At 34.2% G+C, this 18,230-nt stretch overlaps 2 protein-coding genes and 1 long non-coding RNA gene across 4 annotated transcripts in view; 1 reads left to right on the top strand and 2 right to left on the bottom strand.

Moving 5' to 3' along the window:
• LOC123671662 (protein artichoke) overlaps positions 1–2,167 on the bottom strand; it is a 69,698-nt gene extending 67,531 nt beyond the window's left edge. Inside the window, exon 1 of the mRNA XM_045605622.1 lies at positions 1,847–2,167. The gene's annotated coding sequence lies outside the window, so the exon portion shown is untranslated. The remainder of the gene's footprint in view (positions 1–1,846) is intronic.
• The window catches only part of LOC123671672, a 134,088-nt gene continuing 116,616 nt past the window's right edge, over positions 759–18,230 (top strand). Inside the window, exons 1-2 of the long non-coding RNA XR_006746155.1 lie at positions 759–956; positions 3,435–3,528. This is a non-coding gene — a long non-coding RNA (uncharacterized LOC123671672). The remainder of the gene's footprint in view (positions 957–3,434; positions 3,529–18,230) is intronic.
• Positions 3,847–16,776, bottom strand: LOC123671665 (endoplasmic reticulum aminopeptidase 2-like). 2 transcript variants are annotated; one of them, XM_045605626.1, is made up of 14 exons: positions 16,584–16,776; positions 13,027–13,393; positions 12,665–12,809; positions 11,390–11,648; positions 10,128–10,304; positions 9,667–9,764; positions 9,471–9,608; positions 8,055–8,332; positions 7,364–7,449; positions 7,188–7,303; positions 6,833–7,045; positions 5,446–5,525; positions 4,428–4,567; positions 3,847–4,113 (listed from the first exon to the last, which is right to left on the bottom strand). In XM_045605626.1, exons 1-14 carry the CDS (start codon positions 16,633–16,635, stop codon positions 3,950–3,952), a joined length of 2,313 nt encoding a protein of 770 aa, XP_045461582.1. In that variant the 5' UTR covers positions 16,636–16,776; the 3' UTR covers positions 3,847–3,949. The 2 variants fall into 2 exon arrangements, with proteins under 2 accessions (XP_045461582.1, XP_045461583.1); XM_045605627.1 differs by lacking the exon at positions 16,584–16,776 and adding an exon at positions 15,291–15,410.

The raw sequence follows: 18,230 nt of genomic DNA, 5'->3' as shown, positions 1-18,230 counted from the left end.
GCAGTAATAATGATATAACTCACGTTGAAAAATATTTATTGGCTATTTCAGGTGAGATATACCTGAAAAATACGAAATACGAAAAATTTCGAAAGTTTAATTTATTTAAATCGCATTTCACAAGGCTTTGGAACTTCCAAATTAACTGAAAGAAATGATAAATTCATTCCAACCATCTTTTGGTTAGATATTCATCATTGAAAAATACCATTTATAGAATTCTGTAAAGCTTCAAATTTTTCAAATCTCTCATTTTTGTGAATTCATTAAAAAACAATAATTAGTAACACTGTTGGCACCGTCATAAGACAGTGGTAAATACTTGTTTTGAAATTTAATCCTGCGCTTCATAAATGGCAAATAATATTTTTCGGCAACCGTCCGGGAAGTGCTCACTTCCCGGACGCTTTTTCTCTGAGAAAGTAGCATTTCCCGGCCTAGTCCGGAAAGTACGTACTTCCCGGACTAGGCCGGAAAAGAATCATAGAATTCATAGCAACCGAGATAACGGCTGACAGTTCATATGAAATTAGTTGTCAAAAATTTGCATGTTTTTTTATCGCAATCGCAATAAAATATGGAAAGCAGCAGCGATAGTGTTATTTTACATGGTTGCCGAAAAAATATTGTACGCAACACGCCCGAAAATGGTTTTTTTGGACTCACAGACTTCCAATTTTGTCTATTCGTCCAAAAAAACCCTATTTTCCGGACTTGTTACGTAAATTACTATTCTTCATACATCATTCTAATGGTTTTTGAAGTATTCTTTACCGCTTTTCAGTGATATCAGTTTTCTCTATGACACAATTTCAAAATGACAATCATGAAGGTGCATTATCAAATCCTTTTCACACTTTGTGAACTCCATTTTCAAACCCTTGAAGAGTAAATGCAATCTATTTCAATACCCACTACAATGTGAAAGAGTACCTATTAATAAAGGCTGAGTTGAGGTAAGTGCAAGGCTTTTGTTATTGATACTGCAGGGAGTTGTTTTCAAGTAAAATTGACAAATTTTTATACTTTGGAATGTTAGGTAGATGAAGGTATTTCATTTATAATTAAAATTCTTATAAAGTTCTAAATCCGAAATTAATCGCTATATATTCTGAGTCAATATATTGGGCATCACGAAAAGTGATTAGGAAATATAGGAAAATTCAACATCAGTGCTTCTCTGACATAAAAGAAACTAGATTATTCGAAAATTTTGTTCTGTGACTTTGTTCCTATGAATAAGTCAGATGACTTGAATATAACTCCTCAAAATTACTGAGCATAGAATCGTTTATCAGTTATGGTTAGACAATTGGGTTAGAGCATTCCAAGATCCAGTAATAATGAAATATGATTTTCTCTAATATTACCTAGCAGTATTTTGAATTTTAATAAGCTGAAATTATGCGACAGATTTCTTAATGAAATCATCGACGTATCTAACTCATTGATTCTTTACTTGACTGAAAATACCCCCTTATTCAGAAGTATTTGGATTTTTGGACACTGAAGGATATGATTTCAGGTGAGAACAGAATTGATAATTCATGTCTGATGTGCAAACATTATAGGTACATATTTCATTAATCGATCAGCAATTCTCGGTATTTTACACATTTTCTTAGACGTCCAACAAATAATTTCGAAACAATGAATATATGATAGTCCTCAATCAACTAACTATATGGTGTCTCACCAAGTCACCAATGAATCATCTGTTTTCAAAATCCCAAACTTTCCACAAAACCCATTAATACCAATAACTTCTTCCTCGATCATTCTGACTTATTTTTCACACATCCCCCGTACATACCAATAACCAAATACATATCAGTAATGCACTCACATTGTCTGCTCCTACGGTTCTTTAAAATTCAGAATATTCCGTTTGAAATCACTATTTTGCATGGACATTTCTGTCAACCATACTGCACCAACTCTTCAGCACTTCAATTCACATAAAAAATCGTCTTGCACTTCTTTGGAGGACGGAAATCATTGCGATATTTTCTTTAAATTCGACACTCTGCGATAGGTAGATCTTCCGTCTATCGAACCGAACTGTTACTTTTACTTCTACTTCGTCAAGGCAAATGACTTTGCTATGAGATAGAAGACAGAGGTGGAACTTGGATTTTTCAGGTGCTTTCTCTTCAGTATAGTGGTTGAGACTGTGGTATGAAATGGGCCTGATTGAGTTGATCACGGATTGTTTTAAGATTCGAATCGTTTCCGGGATTATTTTGTTAATTGGTGAATTGATTTTCCTGTTTAATTAGTGCATAAGTGAGAATGGACCCTATAGAGATCAATGAATACTTAATTGTTGTACTGTTGTTTCCCTTGTCGTATAGAAACGAGTTGGTACAGATTGTTGATTCAGTGTTGAATGATTAGATCTTTGATAATTGGTTCCTAGTTCTACTGATTTGGAGATATCGCATGCCCAGAACAACACTGCGTCACTGCACCAAGTCAAAATAGCTCATTTTTCAGAATTGGCGAAAAACCGTTATATTATGTCAAAGATACTGTGAATGCCCAATGCGTATCAGAATAATATATAGTTCATGCAATTCAAAACGCATCAATAACCCGAAAAATGCATTTTTTGACTTAATCCACTGTTGTGGATTGACCGAACAAAATAAAAAATTATTACATTTTTCGAATCACGAGCTTTTTGCTGATTGATTCTGAAATGATGCACTGTTTTGTTTTTTATTTAGTTTCAGTATACAATAACGACTCATGTGTTTTGTTTTCAGGAATAGACCTATTAAAAATTAAATAAAAGACAAAATTAATGTCACTCAAATCAGTTGGTATTTATTCTTGAAAATAGACTACTAGTTGTTTTGGATAATAGTGTTAATTAAAACATGTTCAGGAAAAAAAACTAAAATGAATCTTCAAAAATCTTTTGTTCATTAAAATATGACGAATACGAAATACAAAGTTTGAAATATTATAAACAAAACAATAATTAAACAAAGTATTATGACGGAAGCGTATCACTGTGAAAAAACCCTTCAATATTTTCTGAAATAATGTGTGGGTACCTTTAAATGAGAAGAAATTTCAGTTAATGTTCTAATTCTTCCTTTATCGCCTATATTCATGTCAAGAGTGATTTTTAAAACGTGATTTTTTTTTTGATTCTGGTATCACAAAATATTTTCCATTCCTGGTTTTTCAATTATTGGAATATCTAGATACTTCATTATTGAGTTTTATTTCGGAGTACAAAACTTATTCTTCAGTACCTATGATAGTGAATTCCTCAACAAAAATTTTTCTTACATGACATTAATATAGCTGCGAACTACATTTTTCGTGACAAAACTCGAATCATCATTTCGAAAAATCATTTCAACGTATGGCCTTGACATGTTTTCTCTAGGAAAAAGAGTTAAAATGAATTAATTTTTCAGTAATCAAATTCAAAATGCGGAGACCTTTCACGCTGTCATCTATCAGAGGATGTCTATAACATTGGATATTGGGACAGAACACTGCTCGCACATGGTAAGTTTATTATGTTCGCCACTAGATGGCGATTGGCTTCAATTAAAGAATTCTACTATATGACGTTGAGATTCTCTCAAAAATCTTTACATTCAGGTTGGTATAAATTCCAATAGGTGGCTCCCTAGTGAATACAAAATATTTACCGCCAAATTCTAGCTCTAATAGTAGCTGAGATCGATGTTCGGAAAACTATTTTCGAATGTTGCCTCCATATTTTTTTAGGGATGCTGAAATATCTTTAATGAAAATTGATTAATATTATAAAATTCGTAGTAGGTAGGTACGTCTGTTCTTCGAAATGATGCAATCCATGAGAAAATTTGAAAATTTATTTCATTGCTGTAAGTATATAAATAGAATACTCTGTGTATCTAATTTTATGAAAAATTACAGAATAACAAACTAACAATCGTTACAATTAGGTACTAGGTGAATTATCTTTTTTTCGAATAAACTTGGGCACATTTTGTTTTATCCAGGAAGCGCAAGAATTGTCAGTTGGAACGGCTTCTATCAAGAAATCAGAACCTTGATCTTCTACATCCATTGTCATGTTAAATTTCTTCGAAATTCTTACGAGATCTGCGAACGAAATGGGAAATTTCACTTAAATATACGTTAATATTCTCAACTATTGAGCTAATAAATTAACAGTAACTGTAGGTATGTTTCAAATTGTGAGGTTTCGATCCTTTTAGTGATGTCAAACTCAAATTTGAATTTGCTTCAATGATAACCTATCTATATTCGAATTCATTTGGATGCAGCCTCAAAATAGGCTGAATTATTATACTTGTACATCATTTTTTAGGTGTCCCATACGTTGATATGATATCCAGAACGTTTTTAGAATTTTTTTTTAAACCTATGTTCAAACCTGTGAAAATTTCTATTACCTTGGTATATGTAGTCAACATCTTCTAGAACTGTTATATTTTTTTGTTGTAAAGCAGCCACATCTTTGAAACATTTGGGATATACGTATCCTGTTCGGTATCTCATGCAGAAGGATTCCAGAATTTCCATTCTCAACAACCTAAAAAAAACTTTAATATTCAATATCTGGGTGGATACCTACTCTCAATCTTACACCAAACAGGAGTTTACCTTTTATTTAAATGATTAATATTTCGAATCAATGAAACGATTAATAGAATTCAAACCTTCACAGTTAACGTGAAGAATCGAATGAAATGGGAAACTATAAGTCATTTTTGCATGAAATTTGTTACAAAAATTGATAACTATACCGTATTTATTTTTTCATCTTGAAAACACGGTCCATGATGCTGAAGTGATAAAATTAAGGACAAAAAATATTCATCGGAAACTTAACACTAAAAAATCATGGAATATGCAAATTGTATTGCTACAATTATAGTTAATGAAATATTTTTCTCTAATTCTGTGGTTATTCCGTTCATTCTTCCCCATCTTGTAGAACAAAGTCGTGCGAGAATATTTCAGAAACGCACAGTTTTCATGGTTATATTTTATTATTCTATAACTCCGAACTTTCCGCCACGGCTTTATCTGTCAATTCATCAATTTGCCTTAAAGAAGTTCTGCCAACCAACATTTTTCAATGCAAAAATCACTAAATTATATTTATGGAAATATTTCATTAATTTCAATGAAAATGCAATGAATTAGAGAAAATAATGTATAATACTCGTACAGAAGGCTCATTCTACCACTCGTTCATTCCAAAACTCGCCACTTCGTGGCTCGTTTTTGAATTTTGAACTCGTGGAAGAATATCAATGCCTTCTGCACTTGTATTATAAATAACTATTACCGCTAAGTCTTATCATTCAGTTTCGGAAATTTCATACTATTTTGTTCATTGATATTTTCATGTTTAGGGATATAAAAGTATTCACTATTATTGAAATTTGTGGTAATGCTTCTTACCTATCGTTCATAGATTCTCCTTCCTTTACTATCCAGGACAATTTGTCATAGTACTGTCCGAAAATATCATAGAAATACGTCTGAAAAAAATCAATTGATGTATTCATTCTATTAGTATTTTTTCGATAAAAAATGAAAATTCCCTTCAGAGAGTATGAGCAGGTATGAAATGAGAAGAGGTATATACAACTATGTCAAAAAAATGACCAAAAATTGGTCAACCAAATATTCAGCAAGTGTCTTCTGTAGGACTGATCATCATAATTGAAATAAATGAGAAAATGAATGACTGATAATGCTTGAATTCCGCGTAAGCATAGATTAATGTTTTGCCAACTGAACGGTTACTGAAATGTATATAAAGGGTGTTTTTTTTTAGAGCTATAGAACTTCAAATTGCAATAAAACAACGATGGATTATTCGATTGACATGAATTTTATTTATCCGCAAGATAATCTTGTGGCACTACATTTTAAATATCATTTCTGGCATATGACCACCATGGCTGGCTCGGATGTAGTCCAATCAGGACGTCCAATTTTCGATGACTTTTTCCTACATTTGTGGCCGTATATCAGCAATAACACGGCGAATGTTGTCTTCCAAATGGTCAAGGGATTGTGGCTTATCTGTATAGACCAATGACTTTACATAGCCTCACAGAAAGTAGTTTAGCGGTGTTATCTCAAGATCTTGGGGGCCAATTCACAGGTCCAAAACGTGAAATTAGGCGGTCACCAAACGTGTCTTCAATAAATCGATTGTGGCACGAGCTGTGTGACATGTTGCGCCGTCTTGTTGGAACCACAGCTCCTGGACATCATGGTTGTTCAATTCAAGAATGAAAAAGTTAGTAATCATGGCTCTATACCGATCACCATTGACTGTAACGATCTGGCCATCATCGTTTTTGAAGAAGTACGGACCAATGATTCCATCAGCCAATAAAGCGCACCAAACAGTCAGTTTTTCTGGATGTAACGGTGTTTCGACATACACTTGATGATTAGCTTCACTCCAAATGCGGTAGTTTTGTTTATTGACGTAGCCATTCAACCAGAAGTGCGCTTCATCGCTAAACAAAATAAAATGGACGTAGTGCGCGATACGTATTCCGCACAGAATCATTATTTTCGAAATAAAATTGCACTATTTGCAAGCGTTGTTCAGGAGTGAGTCTATTCATGATGAATTGCCAAACCAAACTGAGGATAAATCACTTGACAGCTGTCAAATAGGTTGCCGTCTTGAACAGAAATGCCAACTTAAAGTTATATCCCTCGAAAAAAAAACACCCGTTATATAATATGAATATTTATTTCTTGTAGGGAGAGCAATTTGTTTTCATTAATTTCAATTCCAAATCCAATTAAACCATGAGCTTACCTTCAATATCTTAGTTGCATTAGAGTCGTAGATCACAGATTCTGCAAATAAGTTGAATGATCTACTAGCGTAAGTAAACGAGATGAAGTCAATGGTTTTCAATCCCCTCAGTACTCCTATAAGTTTCAGTGGTATGTCACATTTGATTTTTCCAAGGGACGACATAAAGAATGCCTCTTCAATTAAAGGTCCTATATCAGAACTGTTCAATTTCTGTGGATGAAAAAAAATCTATATAATATCCATTCACATGTGAAATATTGTGATTATTGTATGGAGAGAAGAAAAATCATTAGAAAAGAGCTCTATAAATAATGGCATAACCATTTTAAACTAAATTTCTCAAAAATCTCACCCCAATATCAGAAGCTATTCCTTTATATATTTCTCTGGAATACATCACTCGATACAAACCATTGTTCAAATGGTTTATTTGGATCCACTTATCATCTTTCATTTTCGGTATCTTCACTGAAAATATTCAATTCAGAAACTCATGTTTCTTCTTACACAAAATATCATCATACTTACGCTCACTTATTTCTCTATCGTACAAAATGATGTTTGAGGTAAGGTTACCGCTGGTTATGTATCTGATTGGAATAGTCCATTTATCCCTGAAAAAAAATACAAAAAAGTGAGCACCCAATGGACAAAATTGATTTATCTAACTTCAACCAACAAATGAAATAATCAACATCATTTAGGACCAAAATAAATCAAATGAACAAGATCCATCATTTTTTCTTTGAAAATTTTCAACAAATCTATAATTGAATGAAATTATTTCAATTATGAACAGTCTCATTTTTACCTGAAAAATACGTTGCTACCTAAAATCCTGATACTGAATCTTTGAACACTCAGTATAAGATGTTCAACATCATTACAGACAATTGACTATTTATTCGTGAGTCTAGGAAAACATTTTTAAAAATTCACAAATTTTGAAATTGTGTTGAGTAGTTCATTTGAATTCCTAATTAGGTGCCTCAATATTTTCAGACGGAATCATTTTACTGTTATTAAATGAATAGAATTTCTCTATTTCAGGTTAGGTCAGTTTGGTACAGAGTTATGTGAATAATTACCAGCTTACTATAGTTGAATAATATGTTTACCATACTTCAGTAGTGTTTAGTTAGTGAAAATCTGGCACACCAAAATAACGACTGCGTTCCAATAAAGGTTCACCTACTCTGAACCACAGAAAATAACTCACCCAAAGAACGATATTTGTCCCCCATTACACAATACAGATTGCCTCAGAACAAAGAAATCTCCTTCGATTGTAACGTTCATTAATGGCAATTTGTTTTGGAATAGAAAAGACTCCATAACATCCCTTATATTGACAGTTGGTAACGCCTCTTCTACCAACTTTATGAACTCTCCTGTTGTAGATGTGCCATACTGATGTCCTTTGAGGTGCTTCATCACAACACCCCTGAACTTTTCTTCTCCCATAAGGTCCTCTAACATCATCAATAATGCCCCACCCTACAAAAAGAAGATCTTACTGATTATCAACAGAATTGATTTTTAGTAAAGGGTGTTTTTTTTAGAGCTATAGAACTTTAAATTGCAATAAAACAACGATGGATTATTCGAATTACATGAATTTTATTTATCCAAAAGATAATCTTGTGGCATTACATTTTAAATATGATTTCTGGCATATGACCTCCACGGCTGGCTCGGATGTAGTCCAATCTGGACGTCCAATTTTCGATGACTTTTTCCAACATTTGTGGCTTTATATCGGCAATAACACGGCGAATGTTGTCTTCCAAATGGTCAGAAGGGTTTGTGGCTTATCCGCATAGACCAATGACTTTACATAGCCCCACAGAAAGTAGTCTAGCGGTGTTAAATCACAAGATCTTGGCGGCCAATTCACAGGTCCAGAACGTGAATTAGGCGGTCAATAAATCGATTGTGGCACGAGCTGTGTGACATGTTGCTCCGTCTTGTTGGAACCACAGCTCCTGGACATCATGGTTGTTCAATTCAGGAATGAAAAAGTTAGTAATCATGGCTCTATACCGATCACCATTGACTGTAACGATCTGGCCATCATCGTTTTTGAGGAAGTACGGACTAATGATCCCACCAGCCCATAAAGCGCACCAAACAGTTAGTTTTTCTGGATGTAACGGTGTTTCGACATACACTTGAGTATTAGCTTCACTCGAAATGCGGCAGTTTTGTTCGTTGACGTAGCCATTCAACCAGAAGTGCGCTTCATCGCTAAACAAAATAAAATGGACGTAGTGCGCGATACGTATTCCGCACAGAACCATTATTTTCGAAATGAAATTGCACTGTTTGCAAGCGTTGTTCAGGCGTGAGTCTATTCATGATGAATTGCCATACCAAACTGAGAATAAATCACTTGACAGCTGTTAAATCGGTCGCCATCTCGATCAGTAATGCCAACTTAAAGTTATATACCTCGAAAAAAGAACACCCGTTAGTTGAGACTTGAGGCTAGCCTGGATACACTCTGTATAAAATCAGCAAGAAACCTCACAAGGTGTGCTAATCAGCAAATTCGAGACAAACCTTTGATAAACTTTGCACTGCTTACACAAAGACGTGTAACATTTAATGAAAATCCTTCCAAATTCTGCCTTACCTGGTCGTAGGTGCTTGGTCCATATTTCGTCCCGATTTGACGCAGATTTCTAGGATAGCTTGCAGTTTCTGTATTGTAATCTCCCTCACATTGCCTCTGGAAGAGAGCAAGGAATTTGCTCTCTTGAAACATATGTTTCTACAAGAATCCAATTGTTTAGAGAAGATCATCTCCTAAAGTGAAAAAAGGTACTTACCACAAAGGGCTCTCCAAGAACTGCAACCCCTGCCTTAAACTGCATGTATCTGGCAAAACCTTCTGTGAGCCATATGTCGTTATACCACGGGTGAGTTACTGTAAATGTTCATTATTATGTGAAAACTTTTCATCTACAACTGAAACCAAATGATTCGACACTCATCCTTATGTCATAAAATACTTCATTACCACACTAGTGCTTTTTTTTATTCTAATTTGCTAATGCCAAGTCATAAAAGACAATTTGAAATCAAAAACAACCGGAATACCATTAAATGAAGACTCATTTATTGTAAATATCAGCAACAAAATTCTGACAGTTAAATTAACTAAGGATCAGCATATTATACTGATATGCCCTGTATATGCTTCGACCCTAGTAAAGACGTTCAGTCTATTCAGGAATAATCTTGTAAAATTCAAGTATCTATGGATAAAAACCAATATAATTTCACAGACCTAGATTTCCAAACCACATGTGCGATATCTCATGACATATCAACAGGGCAGCTTTCAAAGAATGGTACAATTTGGCGATGAAAGGGCTTGATTTGTATATGACAGCATGATCTTGATATACCACCAGGCCATAGTGTTCCATTCCTCCACTTCTATAGGATGGGATCGCTATGGAATCTAGAAAAAAATTAGAAAAAAAACTCTCTTTATTGTACTGGTGGCTTCCACGGTCCAACAGAGTTAGGTTGGAATCTTCAGAGGATTCTAGGTCATAGATTTGAAACCCTACACTGTTTTCCTAATGGTTGCTCTCTCTCAATAACAGTGAAAAAAAAAATAGTTCATCCACATCAAATCTGAGAAGTTCAGTTTTTTGGTTATTTCTACTTGCCTTGTGCTATAAACAATTTATGGCTCTTTTTCTTGTAGATGTTATTAGAATGCTTCTATATTTTGATAACTTTCTTGAGGTCAGCTTTTAATGTTCCCTTCAATGGCAAGGTACACTACAGGATACGTAGAAACTGAGGAAACGTTCACTTCAGGAGTGCAAAAAGAAGCCTTCAAACCGGGCCTAAGAACTTGAGTGGTTGTTTTTGAAATAGAAAGATGAGTCTGCACTCCCAGAACAACCTGTATGGATTCTTCAAGATAGAAATTCAGATGATAGAGGTGAAAAAAGTTACAAGATATCTGGGGTTTACTAAAGACCAAAAATTGAACCTTAGCAAAAAGCTAGAAAAAAAACAGTAAAACCATTACATACGCAGAAGAAGGAACTATTACAAGGCACACCAAACGCTGAACAGCGGTTGGTGTCCCATGGTTCAGAAGCAACCATCAAATTAGAGGAGGAAATTGAAACTTTTGATGAAATAGTAAACAAACAAAGAAGCACAGAAACAGTGAAGAAACACGTAAAACATTGATTTAAGAAAAATTATAAAAATCACTATAGAAAAAAAAAGGCAGATAAGTTGACCTATCTCTCTCAGAAATGGACATAGACGAAATTCATGACAAGCAAAATAGAGAAAGTTCTCTCTTACAATGATAGGCGAAGAGAATTTCATTTCCAGACCTCATAAAATAATAAGATCTATCAGGAACAACTTGTTCGTAGAAATCCAAGAGTAAAGTTGCAATCTATGACGGAGAAACCGAGGGAGAAACCTCCGAAAATGCCTAGAGTAGTTATAGGCGAAATTAAATCACCTAAATCTGTTAAAATCGCACTATTCTATACACAATGCCATACTCACCTAATTTGGCTAGTGGAAAAGGTACGTCAGTGTAATTTTCGAAGAAAGTCAAAGCTCTCTTGGTTACCTTCAGTGCTTCACGTAAATCCAGGTCTACTTTGTCTGCATTGTAGAACCTAAGTGGTATGTTCCTACCACCTGACATGAAATTGATTTCGTCGAAGTAGTAATCTGTGTATACCCATGCTAATAGGTATGTTGACATTGGGATGGTGGTCTCAAAATCAACTGCTATTCCTTTGGATGTCTCGACTCTGCCCTGCAGAAATATGGATTTTTAATATTATTTGAATAGGTTTGGTTACGACCTGATAAGTCTTCTGGGAGCTGCGTTCTTAACCCTACCTATTCATACAAACCCAAAGAGGCCTTCGAGACTGTTAACGAAACCAACGACATCATTTGGAGCCTTGACTATCTAAGATATTAGCATACCAAGTGTTCAGCTGATTCTAATTCCGTTCTACAGAGTCTCTCATCTGCTGACTAAGCAAAGTGGTACAAAAGGTATACGCTCTATTAGTGATGACGTCACACACCGCCATTTTAGTTCTCCTGTCAGTGTTCGGAATCCAAACAAACAAATTGTCATTCAAATTAGAACATTGTCGTTGAAGAAATTGGCTTATTTTGATAAATAAGAGTATTTAAGGAACGATTTTACTATTCATTGATAGGCAGAAGGATCGATATTAATGTCAGTATGCCAGTGATCCATATATATGAACCTATCAATGAAATTATACAATATTCCCATGAAGGAACTCTTATTTTTTTTCAATTTTCTAAGGCAGGAGACCTGGAGACCGAGAGCTTTTTGGCGTAGGTAGGTGAAAAATCAGAGACAGGTTGGGTTGTGATTGCAAATTGGTGGTTGTATCAAGGTGACAACAGCACCCTCAATGATCTGAACAAAATTCTTCATCAATCAATTTGAATAAGTTTTACCAACCAAAATAAACGTAAAAAAAAAAAATTTAGTAAATTATTTCATGAATAGAATAGCACAATCTTCAAAATTACGTATCATCCGACCCTTATGATGGTAAAGGACTCTTGAAGATTTTGAAATGCCTTCAGTCATGATTGAATACCCATGAATTTGCAATCAAGATGGTCCCCAATCTCGGCGGAAGTATCTGGCCGCTTCGTTTTATGTATGCCACCCTGTATAAGGACCGTTATGAAAAGATGAATCGATTGATCTTTTGAATGGATCTTTGAGTCAACGCCTTTCAATAGTTTCCTACTTTAACACCTTGAAGTGATACCTACTATTTCCCTCATATTAGAAATGACATCCCAAGAATTATTTGGCTTCACCAAACGAATGCTGAAGACCGATTTGAAGTAAGGCTCGTCGAAACATGGAAAAGCTGACCTGGCATGATTTGACGAAAATTTCGTGGCCAGCATGACTCTGAAAGAAAAAGAGGATGTTCAGAAGAGTTAGCTGGACAGCAAATTGTAATGATAAAAATTTTGCTGCAAATGTACTGGAAATAATATTTCTAGTTTTACTGCAGTCGGTTTCGTTGGTTTGAATTATTATTATTTTCTTACTTTTTATTATCTAACTATCGAGATTCGAGAAGTAAGCATTTCACGCATTCATTAAAGTATAAAGATACACTCACTGGTTGTGATCATCTGAAGATGCGATCTTGTAGAATCCAAGGAAAAAACCGAACGATCCTGTGTATTTTATATTCAGAATGTGCTCTCCAGGATCTATGCGTTCTCCGCCAACATAAAACACCTGCATGATCTCATTTGTCTTGTCCAAAACATATTTGGTGGTTTGGTAGTTCTGGTCCAAAGTGATCTCGTTGATCACCAAGTACCTGCTGTTCAAGGTTATGTTGCTTATAGGTTGGTCAACCTTCAGAAATATCGTCACGTCTCCTTCGAATGTGCTGCCATCTAGGTCTGGTTCCAATCTGAGAGAATAGGACGTGGGGAAGACATCCCTTGGGAGACGAAATGAGGGTGAAGTTGCTGTGCCTGAAAGATAGGTTTCATGTATACAACTGTCACATAATTATTATAAGTTGACACTAATCTAAGTATCATAATTATTGGCTTCATTAACACCTAATGGTTTTTTAAATTTATTACCTTGCTAGTTAGATATCCAATGAAATCAAACTCATATTAGACCATTTGAAATTAAGAATGTTCGGAATACTATTATATAAAAATTCAGTTTTAGTAAACGTTAATAACAATCCTTACAGTTAAATGGAATAAGTCACATGTTGACATGCCTTATACTTGTCTAAGTGAGTATCTTTTGTGGATGTTGTTGAATTCATATTTTTAGATGTTGAGGCATTATTCTTCGTTGTCTTTATTAACACCCAGACTTGTTATTGCTGTTTATTTTTTTGTTTTTACTTGGAGTTTGAATGTGGCATTCAGCGAACGAATTAGATTTCCACCCACCTATGTCTTTTCACGGTTAAAAGATCACCTCCAGAATCAGCCTACCTCTGGTAGGTATTTATACCAATACATTGCTAGATGCATTATTCTGGTTCATATCTAAGAAAGAATCGTTCATGGTCTCAATCGTTTGGTCTCATTTTGATTTATTTTCTGATCACCTCCAATATACACTACAAAAAGTTATCTACACAACTATATCTTCGTAGTTGATATTATCATTTTCTACCTTTTTATTGTCTCTTGGACGTTTTAGTCTTATATCCATCCGATTTTTGTTTCAGTAATGCGATCAACTTGACCTATTTCTTTCTTTACCATTGTTAAGATATTCAAGGTCTGATAATATGAAATCAATGATAAATTCGATAAGTTACATCTAGATTATGGATCTAGCTCTGCGCAAGGAAAGATCATGAATACAGCCAAGGCAATGTTGCCGCGCTCTTTTATTGTATAATAAGTCGTAGATAATTTACTTTCTTTTGAGGGACATGCAGAATAATATTCTTAGACGACTGCTACAGTCTAAATTTGAATTCGATCAATAGATGTTAGCTTTCTATCACTTGATATAAAACAATAAAATCTCAATTCGTATGCATTTTGTCCAAATATCCCCACTAACATGAAGAATTAAATACTATATGCGATACGAATCTATTGTCTCTCATCATTTTATGCATTTATTAGAAATGTAATTTCCAAGTTCAAATATTTACTCTTACTGTTGCACATTGGAAATTAATGTATTCATCATTATTTTACTTTGAGGCAATCGATAAAATAGAGCTAGACTTTGAACAATTGCACGTCCGCAATGTTAATAATTATATAAGCAGAATTAGATCTGCTGAGAATTAAATTTGCCACAATTCGCTTTTTTTTCTCCTGAACCTGATTCAACTGAGATACAGCCCATTAAAATTAGAGGAATGAGAGTTGAGCGAAGCAACATTCCAGTTAGTCTGTCAAAACTACGTGGACTCAATCAAAAATACTTTGGGAGCGATACCATAGTGCTTTTTGGTATTTATACTAGTGGGATAAGCTACCAGAGCACCATGGTAATAGAACATTATCGGCGTTCCTTGCTGAACTCATCTTCTAAGATTATATTTCCCTAGACAACCATTAAGCAAGCAAAATTCATCTCCAACGACACAAACAAGGTAAATTAAAATTTTTAATCCTCCTGTAGGAGAAGCCTATTGGCTACCTCACCCGTTTAATGGAGGATTGAACATTTAATGTGGCATTAAATTTAATAAACGCTCCTACAACTGGGTGTTAGGCAGAAAATAGTGTTAAAACCGAAAATAGCAACCATACATGGGTACCTACTCTGAATATTCGATGAATTTCGGACAATTCACGATTACTTGAATCCAGATGTTCTGTGTGTTATAATGATTTATAAGAAAATTGCGACGTTTATTCTAAAATTACCACTCACTGTTGTATAAACTCCCAAAAACATCGTGTTCTCACCACATCTCTCACATTTGGAACACTTACGTGTTATCACGTTAACGTTAACATGACAGTCATAGAACCGTATAATCTTCTTCTTCGTCCTAACCTCAACACGTTGTTTTCATGTACGTAAGGCATGACAACGTGATAGCTACGTTGTTGTTACGCATGTAAAATGGCGCGAAGCATACCGCCAACTTCCCACGGATTTTGTTTTTTGCGCGATTGATGCAACATCCTGCGTCGGACATTTCGCCGATATGTTTGGGTTTGACAGATTTTCAATAAACTTGAGAAAAGTGGGAATGATTGGATACGTTGAACGTGGATTATATTCGATTCACCGCGATGGCCTATTAGACATTTATGGAAAACATAATTTTATGCTAAAATTAGCATGTTCAAGTTTTTCCTCGATAAGTCTTGAAATTTTCATTTTAGATATAGGGTTCGCTGGTAACCCTCTTTTTTATATGTCAAATTGACAAAGGTAATTGAAAATTTGGGTTGTAATTTGAAATTGTTAAGTTTGGATGAATTTTAAGGAGAAAGATCATGGTTCATGATTCATGGTTCATTTGGTTTATTTGTTAATATGTAAAATGGCTTGTCCGTTTATAAATAAATAAATAAATCATTGTTTGACACAATGATCTTTCTCCTTAAAATTCATCCAAACTTAACATTTTCGAATTACAACCCAAATTTTTTATTCCAATGAAAGATCATTGTCTCAAACAATGATTTATTTATTTATTTATTTATATACGGACAAGCCATTTTACATATTAACAAGTAAACCAAATGAACCATGAATCATGAACCATGATCTTTCTCCTTAAAATTCATCCAAACTTAACAATTTCGAATTACAACCCAAATTTTTCATTCCAATGAAAGATCATTGTCTCAAACAATGATTTATTTATTTATTTATATACGGACAAGCCATTTTACATATTAACAAATAAACCAAATGAACCATGAATCATGAACCATGATCTTTCTCCTTAAAATTCATCCAAACTTAACAATTTCAAATTACAACCCAAATTTTTCATTGCCATTGTCAATTTGACATATAAAAAAGAGGAGTCACGTGGTGATCATCCGTCATAGGTCATGAAAAAAAAAAGACTTTTCTTCATAAATAGAAAATATAACAGAAATTTCAGTTCTACGTAAACGTAAAATCCTTGAAACATAAATTTCCATATAAAATTGTTTCCTATCAGATTTCCATTTTGACGAAATTCAAAATCATTCTACTCACCCTGAACAAGACAGAACACAAGCCCCACACAAAAAAAAATTTCTAATCCCATCTCACCGCAAGCACCCTAGACTTGGTGCCCTTTCCAACTAAAAAAAACGTGAACTTTTCTCTATTCAAATCCGATCGAACCAAGTACAAACTTCCTTTTCTATGTAAATCGGCTAGATTTGCTTCATGCATAAGCAGTTAGTTTATTTCATTTAATTTCATTTATAGTTCGGATGTCTGGCCGTTTCGAATCGTTCTATTCCATTTGAATAGAGTAGGCGTCGACAAAAATTGAATTTCGAATAGATAAGAGAAGTCTGGATATAATTCGAAATGGATTTTCTGGATATGGGCGAAAATTTATAATGGTGACTTTTAATTGATGATTGATGCTCTTCGGGAAATCGAATGAGATTAAGAATTTCTTTAATTCGATAAGTGATCTTGACGAACAGGGGCGTAGGAAGGTATACTATAGTAAAAAATAATTTTTTCTTCGATTGAGAGCAAAAATTGATTTTGCATACCAATCAGCAAAGTATTACTTTTCGTACAAGTGCTATGAAAAGTAGAGTATTCTTCATAGCATACTCAATTTCAAAACTATGTATTGCTCATACTGTGGAAAATGTTATTTCTCACGGCATTTTGCCCACACCTAGCTTGGTAGACCAATGACTTTGGGCTTTTGAGTCATTTCTATGGAAACGCAATAAATTAGAACATACTGTCAACGAAGGCCATTTTGATTTGAATCAAGTCGATTACTTGAAATATTGAAATTTGTGCACTTGATGTAGGAAAAGTATAGTGTGCAACATGTGGAGAAAGCTCTTTTCTCGCTCGTGTGAAATTTCTTTTCCACACTAGCGAGAAAAGTTGGACTTTCCCCACTTGTTGCACAATTTACTATTTCCTACCTAGGCAGTAAAGTAACTACTTTCCTTCCTAGGCAGAAAAGTGATTGTTCTCAATTTTCTGACAATCAATATTTTTTGCCAACTTCCTTATTTCTGGAGGAGTAAGTTCTGCTAAGTAGCTATCACTGGCCATTATATGAATATATCCGATATTTTTTCAAAAAATACATATTTGCAAGAAAAGAATTATCGACTTTGTAACAAGATGAAAGGATTAATGTATTAGGTATAAAGTCACTCAAAGATCTTATTAAGCTCTTCATTAAATTTGGCCTAGCTTTCGGTCATTTACATGGCCATCTTCAGGGCACTGGAAACAATTTTTTAAATTACGAGAGACTATTAAAAACCAAAGAAAAAAAACCATTAATTATCTAAATCTGAACCTAACAATGAAAAGTTAGGCAGAACCATAACACTGAGAGTCACCTTTTAATAAAACTTCCTGGTCATACAATTAAAATCTAAAAAATAGGTATAATCCACAATTCAATCATCTTAAAAGAACAATAGATATCTGTAAAAACACATGGCAACAAGAACGTAACCACTCAGAAACTATGAAAATTGACACCGAGAACAAATTTAAACTACTAAAACTTCAGTCGACCACAACAGCGTTATGTTAGCTATACTATTCCGGTAAGTTATACTGAAATTATCTTCATTTTATTTTTAATATTTTTCACTTCATTTTTATCTTATTTAATTATTTTTATTCATTATTAGGTCAACC

The sequence above is a fragment of the Harmonia axyridis genome, chromosome 1 (genome assembly GCF_914767665.1).
Source record: "Harmonia axyridis chromosome 1, icHarAxyr1.1, whole genome shotgun sequence".
In the NCBI taxonomy this organism is placed as follows: Eukaryota; Metazoa; Arthropoda; class Insecta; order Coleoptera; family Coccinellidae; genus Harmonia; species Harmonia axyridis.
The sequence above is the reverse complement of the archived record's forward strand: the minus strand, read 5'-3'. Positions and strand labels throughout refer to the sequence as shown.